Source organism: Pleurodeles waltl, chromosome 1_2, assembly GCF_031143425.1.
Source record: "Pleurodeles waltl isolate 20211129_DDA chromosome 1_2, aPleWal1.hap1.20221129, whole genome shotgun sequence".
Classification (NCBI taxonomy): domain Eukaryota; kingdom Metazoa; phylum Chordata; class Amphibia; order Caudata; family Salamandridae; genus Pleurodeles; species Pleurodeles waltl.
The window spans coordinates 174,347,797-174,365,251 of NC_090437.1; the positions used below are offsets into that span (position 1 = coordinate 174,347,797).

At 42.5% G+C, this 17,455-nt stretch overlaps 1 protein-coding gene across 5 annotated transcripts in view; it reads left to right on the top strand.

The window, feature by feature from the left end:
• Positions 1-17,455, top strand: part of PRAG1 (PEAK1 related, kinase-activating pseudokinase 1) — a 148,495-nt gene that overhangs the window by 82,707 nt on the left and 48,333 nt on the right. For 4 of the 5 annotated variants that reach the window (XM_069237334.1, XM_069237317.1, XM_069237308.1 and 1 more), the window contains one exon: positions 9,939-11,767. In XM_069237334.1, the coding sequence (XP_069093435.1) occupies positions 9,939-11,767 (1,829 nt within the window). Of the gene's footprint in view, positions 1-570; positions 872-9,938; positions 11,768-17,455 lie in introns of those variants that run through there. The other variant, XM_069237341.1, reaches the window with a different exon arrangement.

Genomic DNA, 17,455 nt, shown 5'->3' on the forward strand with positions numbered 1-17,455 from the left:
AGTTGCTGGGTGGGTTCTGAAAAGGTGGGGTCCCTTCAGAAATGCTAACAAGCTGGTGTTATTCTTTTAAGTATTCCGATAGCTGGTACTAAATTGTTAGGGCTTGGCAACAAAATGTCTGTTCCAGTATCATTGACTGTTTGTTTTTAGCATCTCCAGCAAAAGGCTTGTGTTATTTTTGTCACCTCTTTCCTTCTTAGGAAGTTCAGTTTGTTATTCAAGTAGTTGGGAAGGCTTAGGTGGGCATTATATTTTGTGTGCACGTTATAGTTTGCATAGCTTTTGTGGATTATGTAGCTAACCATAATTTACAAATTTATGTTCATTTTTTGGTTTTAATTCTTAACTATAACAGTACTTTAACTGTTTTTAAAATGAATTATAGAGGTTTTAAAAAAAATATATATGTAAAGTGTTGTAATCAATTCTAACCTTAACGTCACCTTTAACACAATTTTTTCATTGATTTGTTTGGTTTTTTTCTTATGATATAGTACATCGAGCTTCTATGAAAGTATTTCTCACCGCACTACATATGACCTTCGGCTGCACTTTCTACAGATGCCATGACAGGCTGGATGACTCGGTCACTGAGTCCTGAAAAATACATTGAAAAGAGCCATATGGAGGTACAGGTTGCATCCCCTGACCCCCTGGCTCATCCCCTTTAGGTCAAAATGGAAAAAAAGGATTTTATTTTGGAGTTTTTGGACCCCGGGCCTGGATTTGCGTCCCCATGGTCAGTGAACACTGGCCTATGGACTGCAAACAAGTGTCTTGAAACTATTCTGGAGTTCATTGGGGTCACAGATCTGGAACCAGGTCTCCAAACCACTCGGAAGGTTCAGCATAAACCCACGAGTCTGCAAGGGTATGTAAACCGATCCCTTAAAATGTGTTTATTTTAAAAAAAAAGAGACAGGACCTGGCTGAAGACCTGGCACTGTGGTCACCTCACCTGGCCCTAGGACAAGCCCTGCCTGCTGCACACAGCTGATGTCCCTGCGCAGCATGGATTGGCCCTCTATAAAAGCGTGGGTAGCCAGGTTATGTGGTCTGCTTCCACAGTGCACAGTGAAGGTCTTGTGCATTGGGGTTTGGCAACCGGCACCTTCTGGGGTGCAGGTCCTAGCTACTGAAAGACCAACACAAGCCCACAAGTCAGCAACAAGGATTTGCAAGTTGTATGCCCTGGGTCCACATTCTGCTACCCTCAGCCAAAGATTAGGTGCAGGAAACTATTGGATGTACAATATACAGGGCAACTGTAATTATGCGACAGGTCAGCACCAAATTATGCAACACAGTTGACTAAATTAGGTGCAAGAAAAAAGTAACTTGTGCAGCATAACGCAAAATTCTTTTGATAGTATTACTTCATTATTTTATGATTTATGCTCATGGTGATACTGTATGGGCAAAGATTTCACTTAATTAGTACCAATTTAACAACCAAATGCAGAAATTGGCAACTGAAAGATGTCAAGTTAACCTTTGCGAAGGGTCTTCCACTGCAGGCAAATACATTGCCACAGTTTTAGCCACTTTTGATTGTTTGTTTGTGCAAGAAACATTTTTTTTTTTGTTAAAAGAAGCGGTAAATCCATAATTATGCAAAAAACATAGCGGCCGCACAATCGCGTAATTCAGTGGCCCTGTGTACATGATCAGAAAACTGAAACACTAACAAAAAATGGTTACAATGAAGGTGTGGTTCACATTGGTTATAATACCTAATAGTGTTTAAAAAAAAAACCTGAGAAATTCACTGAGTTAGTGATGTAATTTGAAATTTTATCAGTGATGTCATTAATGATGTTTCTAATGTTACTTAATATGTCATGAGTGATCTTGTGAGTATCGTCAAAAGCAGTGCATGACAGGGTGCGAGTTATGGTTAATTTACCTAACCATAACTGGGAAATTTCAGTGGTTTTTAGGTCTCGCCTACAGACAGCTTATAGCTATTATGGACAATATTTTGACTTGCAGTGGGCTTTCAGTCAGCTCATTGCTTGCCTTTGGTGGGCTTTGTTGTCTCTCTCATTTGCTTGCTTCTAGTTTTCATTCCTTTTATTATGTTTGTCCCTCCCCTCGAGCACAGCTTCCTTACAATCCATTTGAATTGATGACTTTTATACTTTCACTCTTCACATTCTGAGAGCTACATTTTTCTTTTGCCTTTAGCACTCTAAAAGAGAAGGTGTTTTCTTGCTCTCTCCCTTTTATGCTGCTTTGTCTCTCAAATATTCACCCCATGCACTCTCATTGCTGCCCACCCACTGCCCCAAGTGTGTCCATTTCTTCCTCACCCCTCCAACCCTTCTTTTTTTTTTAAATTTGTGTTCCAACCCCATTACTCTCAGCCAAGCTCCTCTACTGTTTTTCTGCCTCTTGCTTTGTAAGGATAAACTCACTTTAAGTGTATCCTGAGTTTTTTTTATTTTTTATAACCTACGTCTAGGTGTTCTAACCAAAGCTAACCATAACTTCACTTTATGTATATTGGTTTTACAAAAACATGATCTTGCTGTGGCACTTGCAGCCCTGAGGTTTGCAAACCAGGGACCGAGAAGATGCAGCAGGCTTCATGGCCAAGGACTGTGAACTCACTACTAGCTTGACAGGCCTGTGCTGGACCTTTGTTGGGGTCCTTAAATATGGAACCAGGTCCATGGATTCCATGAATGGTCCAGTACAGGCCCAGAAACTTGCAGTGGGTTCATGCCTCCTAGCAATGAGTCTTGCTCTGGGTTTGCAACCACTTTACCAGAGTCCCTGAACCATTAAAAGAATGGAAATAAAAAAAATAAAAAACACAGCCTGGCTATAGGTAGTTGGTTACCTACAAGAGGTTGGGTGCAGTCCCTGGCTGAAGGCTAGGTAACATGGGCCGCCTTTGCTGCCTGCAGGTGTGTGGCCACATGTGGCAGGCTGGGAGCAGGGCTTGGCTGTAGACTACATCATGAAGCCAGTCACGGCTGCACACAGTTGAAAGCTGTGCACAGTAGGGTTAGCTGCCTGTGGGGAGTTGCAGGCCAGAAACAGTTGGATATGGTATATGTTTAGAAGTCCACTGAGAAAGCCAAAAGTTTAAAGTGATGTTTATAGTTAATCTGGTTATAAAACCTAAACAAAAGTTTTAAAAAACTCACAGAAAAATACAAAAAGTGGAGTTATTTTTGCATCATGAATCTTTTTAGCCATCTAGTGGTTGGTTCCAAAGTGTGCTTTTCTTTCTCGCTTTTTTTTGTGTACATCATTTATTTCGACCACAGTTTGGTGCCATGTCTATTCTCCAATAATGTCAGGCATACGCGGAATTCCAAATTCCAACCCAAGACCTTAAAGGCCGTAGAAAACCAGCTGGCATATTATACACTGGTGCAATCACAGCACCAGCTTCCTTCGTTGAAGGTCCTGGGGTTGTCCAGTGACGTAGAGACACATGAAGAATCATGCCTCTACTCACAACACCAGTAGGAGGCAGAATCGGAGTTTTCCTGTGCAAACGGAGAGCTATTACTACAGACAAATGAACATTACACATTGTAAAACATGGATAGTGCATAGAGCTAATACAAAAACCACCAAACATCATGCCAAAGACCAGAACGTGCAGCAATGATTAGCAGATCCGCTTCCAGTATGAAATCAATGATCTGCTAAAGAAGCATGCCGCAGAGAAGGGTCCAAGAAAAGAAATATTTCAAGGAGCGTATTTGACCTTTTTACTTTTGCCTAAACCGGACAAGACACGTAGACCAATTCTAGTTCTACAGAACTTAAAGTTCATAATGACTCACAAATCCATAATGAACCCACTGCAAGAGATCATCTTGCGGCCGCAGTAACTGATCTGTTTTGCCACCGTAGACCTGAAAGACGCCTACCAGAATGGGCCCATGAACGCAGGACATAAGACGTTCCGGATGTTCGTCACAAACAAGATACATTACCAAATGAAACATACTTCTCTTTGGGATAAAACCAGTACCAAGGGTTTTCACGAAGTGTCTAGAGATAGTAGCAGCATACTTGAGTAGAAAGACCCTTATCTAGAGATTTGGCTATTAGAGAATATCACTGTAGGCAGACATTTAAAAATGCAACTCCCTCTGTAACCATCACACAGATGCATCCCAAAAAGGGTGGGGGCCCCAAATGGGAAAACTAAACATCAAGTGTTTATGGAGAATGAGTAATGCACTACTGCACATAGATGTATGAAAACTGAAATCCAGTAAGGCATCCCAAACACAAATAGAGGGATAAACAGTTCAGATCCAAACAGACGACACGACCCCAACACAACAACAATGTTCTACCTCAAAAAACAGGGGGGAACAAAGTCACACCAACTGTTCCAAATAGCGCAGCAGATACTAAAATGGATCATACAGAGAAAGATTAGCCTAAGCGCCATTCAGCTGACAGTGATCCAAAACACACAGGCAGACAAACTAAGCAGGTGACTCACATAAGTGATAGCTAAAACAACAGCTGGTAGAAAAAATGTCAAGTTGTGGGGAAAACCACAAGCACATTTCTTTGCAACCCTTGGGAATGATAAACGCTAAAGCTTCTTATTCAGGTACCCACTTAACTGGTCACTAGGGAATGCCCTGTCAATGAACTGGTCACTAGGGAATGCCCTGTCAATGGACTGGTCAGGGAAATGTGCATGCACTTTTCTGCTAGTACTAGACAGATGTAAACAGCCTCAGCTGACTAATTCTGCTTGCTCCAAATGGGCAAGGGAGACATGGTATTCAGACCTAGTGGAAAGGTGCATGGCAGAGTGATGCGACTATCAGCTCATCAAGACCTGCTCACAACACAAAGAGGTGTACCACACACCACTGGGTACCCTAACCCTAGCGGCATGTTTTCAGAAGTCTTAGAGTTTTCCCTTTGGGATTGCCACAGAGGGAAATGGAAGTCCTTTAAGAAGCCAGAAGGGTGACTGCAGGAAGGTGTTACACTGAAAAATAGAGCAGGTTTGTTCACCGGTGCAGTAGAAACAGACAAAAGAACAGATTGACACAGAAGACTACCATTGTCAAGTACCTTACAAACCTTTTAGATGAGACACTGTGTAAGGCCTCACTTAAGGTACATGTGTCGGCCATAATGGCATATTCAAAAGGTGTCAAAGCTGGCTTTCAGTACATCAGTAATCAAACAGTTCCTGGAAAGGGTGAGAAGAATAACCTCACCTAGGATAGCACCCACACATTTATGAAGCTTAAATCTAGTGCTCACACAGTTGATGAAACCACCCTTTGAACACATGCACATGGCAGGGCTCAGATACTTAACACACAGCCATCACGTCCTTATGAAGAGTGAGTGAGCTCTCACTACACAAACAACTTACGTACAAAACACAAGGCTAAAGTAGTGATGAGAACAGATGCATAATTTCTTCCAAGAGTTATTTCACACATCCTTGTTAACCAAGCTGTACAGCTACCCGCGTTCTTCCAAAAGCTGAAATCTCAAGCAGAAAGAGCCCTTCACACACCGGACATTACAAAGACAGTGATGTGTTACTTAGAAGAAACAAAACAATACAGAAAGAGAAATTCTTTCTTCATCTCCTTTGCAGAAGCTAGCAAATGTTCAATGTTAACCAAGGGAACTATCGCGAGATGGATACTCCACACAATCCAAATATGCTACAAGCGAGTGAGTAGCATTGCAAGAGAAACCAGGAGCACACTTGACAACGAAAAAAGGAGCAAAACTGGCTTTCATTGGCAATGTGACGGCTAATGCTATTTGTAAGGTGGTCACATGGTACAAGCTAACAAAGAAGAGCAAGTGTAACCACACATACAAACATTTGTTCACAAACACACTCATTTGAGCCCAACCACCTAAAGGAAGGTAGCAGTACTACAAAATCTATGCTCAGCATGGGGATCCAGAACAAGATGCACAAAGCAAACTGACAAGGCTACTTACCTGTAAGTATATTTTGAAGGTTGAAGATTTATCTGGATTCATATGCATCCCTCCTACCTCCCTGAGAAATTAGGTGATTTGGAACATAAACGCAGTGAATAGAGAATGATCTCTGCTAAGCCAAGCAACATTAACAATTGCAAGCCACCAGGGTTAAAAAAGATGGCAACCACACAAAACAGTTTTTAGGGTCGATATAAAAGACACACACACAAAAAAAAAGACAGAGGAGGAAACGAACACTTAGTACCCAACCACTAAATGGGTATTGAACAACATGTTATCCCAGAAAATTGTTCCAGGTTTCAAAGCTACACCTGCAGGGAAGTGACCTTTTCAGTTGCAAACTAAAACAGAAAAAAACACAGAATCTCACAAATTGTAGGCAGGACCGCGATCTAATAGTTTCACAGCAGCTATTCTAACCATAACTCATACATCAAATGCAGTGACATCACAATACTTATAAGTAATACTCCGAAAAAGCACAGCATAATTAACAGTGCAAACCTAAAACAACAAGTAATACCACATTTGCATTTCCCTATTTCAGTCTCAAGAGTAATATGTTTAACCTCAACTTTAAAATCATTACGACATTAGCTATTGCATCATGCGCATTGGATTTGGTGTGCAAGTTATAGTTTGCATGTCTGGCGAAAATAATGAATTGTAGTTTATTTGTGTTTTTGCACGAACTGAATTGAGGATATTTCAGTAGTGCAGAAGAGCCATGATGAGTTTCAGTTGGTAAATACGGTGTCGTAAACCAGTACATTTGATGCTGACCTTCCTTGGCTGATGAATTCAGCTGGGCTTGGGGACAAATATACCCAAATTAGGTTGCTAAGAAAGACTATAATTGTATTGAGGTATTGTGCCATTGCGTGTTCTGCAATGGGTTTAGATATCATTGAGGTACATTTAGGGGTTCAAATATTGTGCAATGCATGAGGCACACCTTAAGTCACACCCCTGCTTTTCCTTTTCGTTGACCTATTTATGTATTATCTGCTGTCAGGAAAGCAGCAAATTGTGTGTCTTTCTTGTTTTTTTTGTTGTTGAACCTTAACTTTATTTATTGTGTTTTTTTTATTTTAATTTGATTATGATGCACTGTATTCACTTGCCATGTACCCATACCAATTTGGGCACGGCTTTTGGCCCTGCAGGCAGAAAACCCCTTGTACACAAGGCATTTGGTCATCGCCAGGGCCTGTGTCCAACATCTCGCAGCAGACAACCCCTGCAGTGGAAGGCCTTCGGCCATGCACATCTGTGATTATCCTCAGACCATGACTTTTTGGCCCTCTCTTTTGGCTCCCCACCCATCTCCCAATACCCCAATACATTTTTGCACTGCCTTCATTTGATGTCACCAAATATCATGTAGATTCATCAGACGGTGTCAAAGTTATTAACAAAATAATATTTTAATGAGCCCTCTTGTAACTTTGCCTTTCCCTTCTCTGCTGGATTGGCAAAAAACGTAGCATAGCAGTAGACAATTAATTCTTCTAACCTGCCAAATGTTAAGCAACTTTGACACATAGTGCCAAAATTATCATCAATTAAACACCTTATACTCTTGCCCCACCACCTTTTTAACTGGTCCCCCTTTGGTGAATGTGAATGAATTTGAAAGCTCCAAGAATAAGTTTACCATTCTGAATGTCTGCCAAAATTCGTCAAACAGTGCAAAAATTTTAAGCAAACCAAAAAATGCCTTTTCAGTTGTTGAGATATAAAACTCTTATATACTTTCAAGACCATCCAGAACCTTTTTCAAGTGCTGATATCCCAAAAACTACAAAACACGTTCACACCACATCACAAAAAAGTATGATTTAAGTAAAGTTCTGCTTTCAGGGCAATATTTCTGTAAATCTGTTCAGTGGATTTTGGTGGTAGTGGTGAGCAAATTTCCTATAGGAGCAATTGTTTTTTTTTTTTTTCATTGACTTTTGGTAAATTAAAAAATATGTATTGCTGAAGCATTTCTGTGTGTGTGTGTGTGTGTGTGTGTGTATATATATATATATATATATATATATATATATATATATATATATATATATATATATATATATATATAAAATAATGTCTTTTTTGAAGCATGGGTGAGGTCGACCAACACTGAGGGCCCAGGTGGGGGATGCATCATAAAGGAATTGGGCAGGGGAAAACAACAGAGGGCGGGGAGACGGAAGCAACACGGGTGGGATTGAGAACCAACAGATGAGAAAGCAACTTAACTTGGAGCACATAGGAGAGAAGCACACAGGTGAGAAAGCAATGAAGGGAGGAGAGATACACGAGGACGACCACAACCTGGTGGGACGGAGGAGATGCATGCAGGAGATAAAGAGCAATGTAAATTATGCCTGTGGGAGAAAAGCGCATGAGGGAGACACCTGGAAAACATGTGTACTTTTATGGAGTGCTTAACACACAAAAAAAGCAGTGGATGCCCACAAATAATTTGTCCATTCAGCAGGGAAGGAACATACACAAGAGGAGGAAGAAATGTGCACACAGCTAACAAATGAAAAGCAAGCAAACTAAAGCTAGTGGCATCTAAAGCAACTGGCAGACACGAGGTGCACGGCAACCTGACAGTGTCTTCTTGTGAACTTACATCTTGAGCTGTCCAGTTAGCAAGACCCAAAAATGACTTTTCAATGGAAATTGGAGCTGATCCAGAACTACGCAGTGGCACCCACCCATGTGTAATTTAGTAGAGGATGACTTAAGTAGAAATCTATTCATCCAATTGTAATGTAGAAGTACCAATTCAGAATATGGAAATACAACTGTAATATATTTGTCGAAAGATATTGAGAACTGCAAACGAAACGTAGAAGAAAAATATCAACTGAAAACACTTGTACTCCGATAATAGTTTTCTACTAGAATGTTATTTTTTCTGCTTTTAGTTGCCAGATTTCTATCTCTCTGTTTGTACACCTCGGAATGTCACTGTAATGGTACAGTAGCAGTGCTTATGGTATATTAAATAGGTTTAACCCTGTTTGCCGTCATGCAAATTCCAGCAAAGCCCATGAGACCTAATGGATGCCCCTTGCTGACAGTTTGTGCCCCAGGTCTAGACAAGCGCCTGTAAATCACAGTAAGGGACAGCCTGCTCTGCAAGGCGTATTGACATTGCAAAAAGCGCAAACACTAAAAAAATAGACAGAAGGCCCTTTTACAGGTAGCTTCTAATTTGAAGAGCACACAAGGGAGACTTGAGAAGGGAGGTCGGGAGCACTTCATCTTGTTAACATATGTTGACATGTCTTGCTTTCACAATGCAAATGTGGCCCAGCCACTTCTGTTGGCAGGGACGTTGGGTAAAGCTGTATACAGATCTCCCACTCTGTCTTCTCAAGGTATGGCAGCATAGAGTCGAACATTTTTCGTCGCCAAGTTGAACATTTTATGTCCCCCCACACTTTTTTTTTTTTTTTTTTTTTTAATCAAAAGGGCTCATGATTTTTTTTTTAAACTTTTTCTTTGGAGCAAATGACCTCTGTCCTGGAGGGTCTTTGTGTAGTCACTCTTTTCTGTATAGTCAGATAAAGCTCTTGGATCCTAAGTAAATTGTAGTGATCTTCGATTCTAAAGACGCCGTGCTGTCAATCTGCAGTCATTTTCACTGCCTGGAGATTAGAAATACATGTTTTTCGTATGCTTTTTAGAGGAAGTACATGAACGTTCTTGCATGGCTACTTTGTACAGTGTGTGTGTATATATATATATATATATATATATATATATATATATATAAAATATTTATTTTTTTACACAGAGGAAATGTGTCACCAAAGAGGAAACCAAAAGCTGTGCGTTTTTGTTTTTCAAAAAAATGAAACTTTAATCGTACTTAAATGTTGGGGCGGGACAGAGTTCTTTGTGCACTTTTTTCTACTGTCCAACAGTTAAACTTCTCTTTTTCAACTGCATAGGTCAGCTGGAGAAAGATCTCATCAAAACATTCCATCTTGAAGACAGAGGATTTCCCCAGGACTTTCTTCGACCACTTTGCCAACAGTAGAGAGCCTTTCGGGCATATCTCAGCAAGCAGCAGTACACCTCAGCATGCCCCGGGTTATTCTACGCTAGGCTTGCACAGCCCCGACAGGAAGATGGAAAGGAACATCACTTTGGGATGCGCAAACTTACTAAGTGGCCAAGATGACAAAACCCGATTTCTCTGCAAAGAAAAGTTGACCACCACTCAAGGTGTGTTTACTCAAGAAACTGTGCTTTCTAGGAATACAAGAAGTAATGGGGCCACGGAATCTACTGGTTATCTGTGTATTCAAACCAGAGAAGGGGGTGTATTTTCTGTGTCCGGCACAAATGGCTGCTCTGCTTCTTTCCAGGGGGACGGTGGGGACTACTGCCAAATCACAAACTGTGCCAATAAGAGTCCTGACACAGAGGATGCAGCATCCCTGGAAGGAAGGAAGGCCTTACATGACGGCAGAAGTCCTGCAACTGGGCTCAGTACCCAGGAAGCTCTGGGTGCCAGGAAGCCCAATAAAGAGGAACGCACTTTAGTAAACTCACATTGGGCTGATCACGCTTTACACAACTGTAAACCAAACCCTGCTTCTGTGGACAGTAAAAAACCCTCGGTGCCCAAGCTTCCCAGCCTTTCAGACATATCTTTGTGCACCAGCAGCTTGGGCAGCCCTCTTGCCTCTCCACAAGAAGGTAATTACTATAATTTGTCAGGTGAGTTGGAGCTACACCAAAACCCAGGCAAAGAAACATCTATGAATCCCTCAAGAAATCCTCTGGACAAAAGAGTTACAGAACCGGTGTTAGTACAGCAGTTTGAGGCCAGCAAAAATGAGCCTATTTATGCTGAAAGCACCAAGAGAAAAAAGGGAATACTGGTAAATGGAGCACTGACTCTGGCAAAGAGTGATGGGCCTTCCAAAATGTCTCACACCAAGCAGAACAGTGATACCTCTGCGGAAAGGACAGCTGCTTGGAGCAATCAGGCACCTCAGGAATCCACAACGCAAGTCACAGCAAAGATCACTGTTATGGCAGCCCACACAGAGGAGGACAATAGGACCATTTACCTGAGCAGTCCAGACTCTGCTGTAAGCGTTCAGTGGTCTTGTGTTAGTCCATCCTCCAGCCTAGAATTTGGGACATCGCCCCCACTATTTGAATGGGGAGAAGCTAACAAGGGGTCAAAAGAAGTAGGTCAGAGTGACAATGGTCAGACATGTCGAACATTAGCAGTGGCCAAAAATGCAGTGGAAGGAAACCCGTCAATACCACCCAAGATATCCAGGAACGGCCAGCTAGATAGTGAGCAGTCTCATACAATGCTTGATAGTTTGCCTGCTTGTAGTGGTACGAAACCAAACACTGCAATCACACCATCTTCAAGGAACAACCATGGTTTCAGCCCCTGTGGAAACTCATCCTCTCGCTCTCCGCAGAAAACCTTTCCAGAACAGGATAGGACAGCTCTGCAATTGGCTACTGAAAGGAGGCACAAGTACTACAATGCAACATGGAGCAAGCAAGGTAGAATAGAGGAGGAAGAAGAGGAAGAGGGTCTGTCCCAGCAGACAAAGGCACAAGGGGGGGAACTTAGAACCACTGGACATTTCAAAAGCTCTAGCAAGCTCCACACGGATATCAGCCCACCAGCAGACCCGGCCACCAGGATGGGTATGAGCAAATCTGCATCCTGTCCCCACGAGTTTCTTAAAGATAGAAGCAAAGCAGAAGATGCTTCTTCCCCACCACCTTGTCCTCCAAAGCGGTACGTGTTTACGTTTTTTGCATGTCATTTTTATTTGTAAACATGGTTAAACTGACAGACAGATGTCCTTATAAACACAGTTATATCAAAACTGAAACAATGTTAAGAACCTAAAAGAATATCAAGTTCCAATATTATATACAGTACTATTGCAATGTTTGCATACTAATAAAAACATAACCATTTGCATGTATAACTGCCATATTTAATAAGCAATGGTGATGTGTACAAGGATCTAGCAATGGAGAACTTTTGACCAAAAAAAGCAGTAGATGACACATGACACTTTAGCAGGGACAAGGGGTGGTGTGTGTAGTGGGGAGAAGTTTGAATGTTGGGAGAGTGTGGGCTATTGTTAAGTCAGTGTAGATTCATTGAGTTTGAACTGGTAGCAGGTTGTCTATTTTCTAACTATCCTACAGTTCCCTGTCTAGCCCATCTGTAGGGTGAGGGAGGAATCTGGTCACTGAAAAGGAAAGAAAAGCACCCTGGCATGTATCGGGGAGGGGAGGTGGAACTGGGTGAAATAGACCTAGGTGGCTTGGGGTTCTGCAGAAGAATGTGTGCTGTGAGTTGGAGTGGAACACTGGAGGTGATTTGAGTATGGCGAGGTGCTAGTATGGTTGTGTGATGAGTGGCGGGTGAATGGGTCAGGGTGGTGATAAAGGGTTAGGGTAAAAGAGGGATTAGCACGAGGAAGCCTGTTTTGTGGAGAGTGTGTTAAAGGGGATTCTCTCACACTGGGTAAATGAGGCATTTCGATATGGCAATTGGGCACACAGGGTGGAGTTGTGCAGGTGGAAGGGAGTGCAACTATTGAAGAGGCTAGTAGGGGCAATGTAGATGTAGGAAGAAGAGTGGGAGAACGGGGCGAAGGTGCTAGAAGAATGTAGGTAACAACAATAGTCTTGGCATAGTTATTGGTGTAGGTGGTATCTGGTGGTCATGACCTATTTAGTGGGGGGTAGGATGGTAGGTGATTTGCGGAGGGATTGCATGGGCATGTGTGTAGTGTGCGAGGGGAGAGAACAGTCAGATGCGGTCGGGGAAGAAGGGCAGAGGACAGGTAATAACAACACAACACTAGAGGTCTGATAAACTCATAGGGTGGCTGCACGTGGTGGCCTTACAGTATTCGATGATTCAGTTCGCTCTCCGGCTCCTCTTTCAGCACACACCCACACACGCAGACGAGCTTACAGCTAGGCTCTGAAATTACGTGATACAATTGACCCCAACATATTTTGAAACAGAAGAATGCATCTGAAATTCAGCAGCGCAATGGATCGGTGACCCCTTATTTTTGCCCTCCCTGCAGGCACCCATTGCACCCCGTGCTGTGGGCAAAACTACTCCTGCACATGGGTTATTCTCTAAGGGGCCAAGAGGCCAAGCAAATCGTGAACCTGCGGTGCTTAAAAACCTTGTGACATCGCAGGACAACAATCTTCACGCTGTGCCTGTTCGTGACAAAGCCAGAGTGTGCTCGCTGTCTGTGCGGTGGCACAGCCTGGGGAAAATATTTCCTTGTTCCTGAGCTGAGCCGCTTGTTGTCACTGGGATAGGCTGCACGCTACGTCCAACGGGCACCTCGAGCAGGCCCTCTGACTCGGCGGCAGCGCAACCGGTGTGGTTGTCCGTGCACGTTACCAGCCCTTCCCTGTGCACGTTGCCAGCCCTTCCCTGTGCCTGGAACATATTTTCTCCAGCGAGGCTTAATCTGTTTAGCTAAGGTTGTTGTGAGCTGGATACACAAAGCGCTCCCTGAAAACCCCTGCTGTGAGAACCATATTGTGCTAAAATATTTGTTCTGGAGGTAAGGTTTATTGTCTGACAAATCCTCTGAATTAGTTGTGAAAGCAATACATTTTTGTTTTGGGTCTGCTTTTTTATTTTTCATTTGATTTGCGTAATATACTTTAATTATGGAACGTGGCCACAGTCCTTTTTATGGTTGATCAGTTAATAACTCTTTTTATATGCGGGGTAAAGTACTTCCTATCGTACAAAATAAGGATATTGCAAGTCACAGAGCAGTTCTGTTACCATATAGACCTTGATAAGGTAATGGAATTACGAGGGGTACTTTATTCTTTATAATCCCTGGTCACAGTACCCCTCCTGCGTCCAACAAACCACTAAAATCCTTGGTGAGTGCTCTTTCATATGAAAAAAATAAGATTCTTGCAGACATCAAGAATAACAAAAATCTGTAGTGCAAAACTGAACACACCAAAAAGCAGTTGTTGCCAAAATGAAATTAGAGTCCGTGTACTACAAGTCAGATTTAAAAAAAAAAAAAAAAAAACACAAACACTGTAGCTAAAAATGTGTAAAAAATGCAGAGGCATTATATCTTTCCTATAATTACGTAAAGCAGCATGCATTGTGTTGTCAGAACTCAACTGTAATCGCTTATTACAGTTGAAAGGTTATGTCATTTCTTTATTACATGCAACTAGATGCACCACAAGTCGCCTGTAATAAGGAAATTAAAACAGACTTTTCTACAGGGATTGGAGTCTCTAGTGCATTATGTGTAGAATTAAAAATGGGTAACAGTGAATTACAGGGTTGCTTTTCCACAAGAGGTTCCGAGTGATATGAAATAGAGGAGCGAAGCTCGAGTTGTCTATGATGCCACTCAGCACCCCAAGGTCAAAAACATTCTAGAGTTCACTTTTTACCCAGCTATAATTTTAAGTTATGTATGGCCCGTAAAATCATCTGTGCCTGCCTTCTGCTGGTATGCAGGGCCAGAGGAGCAATAGGGAACCCATAGGTACCATGGCCTCTCCTTCCTGATAAAAATGTGAGAAAAATACCATACCTCCCATCCTAAATCAACCCGCTACCTTCCCTGCCTTCCTTTACCCTTCTGAAACTCTCCTTTCTGCTTCTAGTCAGAGCAGACCAGCAGCACTGACAGGCTCTCGGACAGAACTGTCAGCCTGGCCTGGAAGGCCTGGGTGACGCAGCAACCGTGGGTAAAAAGTTTTGCTTTCAACTATTGCTACGTCATAGCTGTGAATCATGATATTTCCAAACAGAAATAAATGATAGTCTCTCTATGAGAGCCATATATAACAGCAATTAATACCGCAGTGGCACTTCTAGGCATCTGGTGTAACTACAATCCAATTTAATTGCACTTAATTTGCTGACCTTCAATGCATGGAAAGCTGAGTTGGTCTTCAAAGTAGGGTTGGGCTAAACTCGTGGAGTTTCACTCCATGGAATTCCGTGGAGTTGCACATAAACTGCACAGGATTCTGTGGCGTTCCTCCAAAGGGTGGAAAATATGCACGTCGCACTGCAATTAAGATACAGTAGCGAAGGTAGGGCTGAAAAATCAGCACAGACAGCACCATACTGTGCACAAGAGCACCCAGCCCTTTGAGTTGCTTTTGCTGCCGCTCGAGTGGAAAATCTACTTGAGCTGGAGTAAATCTTCTCGAGACGCAGCCCTGTGACCGTAGCTGCCCACGTTAGAAGATCACGCTCGGGAATGCCAAACCCCACTTTTCAGGAGCCTTTCAGGAAAAATCCACCAATTCCATGGGCAGAATGAAAAAGCGCCCACCTTACTTCAAGGGAATCAGACTTTTGATCTATAGACCAGAGTACATGTTGGCAGTGGGTACTTAAATCACTGGGCCAGCTTAGTGAGTCTCCTGTTGATAAGACAAAGAGGTACGTTTTGAAGAGAATGAACTTAGACACACCATATTTTTTATTCGAATCTGATTTGCAGATAATAGAATAATAAGTTCCACAGCTAATGGCCTGGTGCAAAGGGATGCAGTTTGAGGATGGGCTAGTCAGATGAAGCCCCATCACATAGGTGTACTGAGTGTGAAAACTGCTTCTCGCATAACAACAACCAATATGAATCGTGGTGAGTAGGATGTTGTTTTAAGTATGCTCATTTTGTTCCTTATTTTAACCTTTTCGGAATCGTTTCCGCATCTTACTACTTTCCTATTTATGTGGTGGGAGTCCAGATGGAGTACTCCATGAGTTAACATACATCTGTTCTTAACGTCAAGCTACATACCTAAAGGCTCCACACAGAACATAAAGTTCTTCAGCCTAGGTATGGACAGTAGACTTGGTCTTGTTTGTGGTGTAGGGGCCCAAAGGTTTCTTAGGAGTCTACAGCCAGCGTTGCCAAATAGTGGTGTCTCTAATTACCAAGGCTACCTTGTCTTGATTATCTCATGCCTCTTTCCTGCTCCACCCTACACTTCCTGTCACTTTTTCTCACTCATGCATGGGCCTTTTCATGCATACCTTCTCCCATTGCCACTGTTTTCATATTTTTTCTTTTCATTTCTCCCTTTTCTGGCTTTCTCTCTCCGGCTATAGGTCAAAGTCTGATGATGAAATATAAGTCTAAACATAAGTTAAGTAAGCAAACATGATCGATTAAATCATCAATGCTCGAACTTCAGTTTAAAACTTGTCTCCTCAATAACTACATAAATACCCTTTTGGGTGAGATGTTTCACATCCTGGCAAAAAGTTCTTGCTGATGAAAGTTATTTCAGAGTTCTCATCCATGATCAACGGAGACCGAACTCTAAGTCAGCTCTGTAGGTGTGTATAGCCCGCTCTCAGCTGCTGTGTTTACAATTTTGCACCTATAAAGTATTAACCAAAGGATGACTGAATGAATACCTGTCAACTTGTTGGCCCTCGAATGAGGGAGAGGCTGGATGTGTAAAATTGTGATCCGATTAAGGTGAGTGGAGAAAAACATACTTTGGGAGGATGATTTAGTGTTGTAAAGAGGGTGATCTTCTAGAAGTCCATTGCTTTTCGCAGGATGGGTATCCTTTAAAAGAGGGTGACACCTGTGTAATGAGGATGAGTGGACACCTATGCAGTAAGTGTAAACCGGCCGGCATAAAACACATGAGAGACTCTGGTTCGACGTGAAAAGAAGACGGTCCAGGCTGAAAAATTATACAACCATATTTTTAGTCATTGGATTTGGTTTTTCTTATTAAATCTGGTCATCTTCTCCCGTGAGAGCACTTCCACGGATACGTGGTATACTCAGATTCCTCTCTGACAATGGTATTCACTTTTTTAGCTGTCTTCTGGCTGGGCTTTGTCCTTTAGATTTGGGTTTTCATGCTTTTATGTGGAGTTCTGTTTTATTTATTTTTTAGTTATATCTGTATTTGTACCATTTCAATGTGCACTCACTCCTGTATCTAGGCAGCCTGCAGTCTCTCTAGTCTGGACATATCATTTATTCCATCGGCCACTTCTCTTGTGGGCTGCAGCCCATGGAGGCCGGTTTGGAAGCTCAGGGCTGCTTCTAGTGCCTCCGTCACTTTCCTCAGCTATCCAACGTTAAATGCATCAGACAGAGGGAAGCTTCAGGAGAGAGAAACATGGATAAAGTGGGAAAGTAGATAGAAAGCAATCAGAGGAGGTGTGCAAGAGGGGAGAGAAGGAGAGAGAGCAGCGGCAGCTCCACCGCAATGGGGGAGGAGCATCGCCCCACTGGCTCAGTGCCAGCAGCTGAAAAATAAAACAATATTTTGTTATTGTTTGAGTTTTCAGTTGCTGTTTTAGCCAATGTGTGCAGGGCGAGGCTGGGTTGGGCAGTGGGAGTGGGGAGGAGGAGGAGAAGGGTAGTGGAGGACATTTAGGTGCACATGTCAGTCAGCTTGG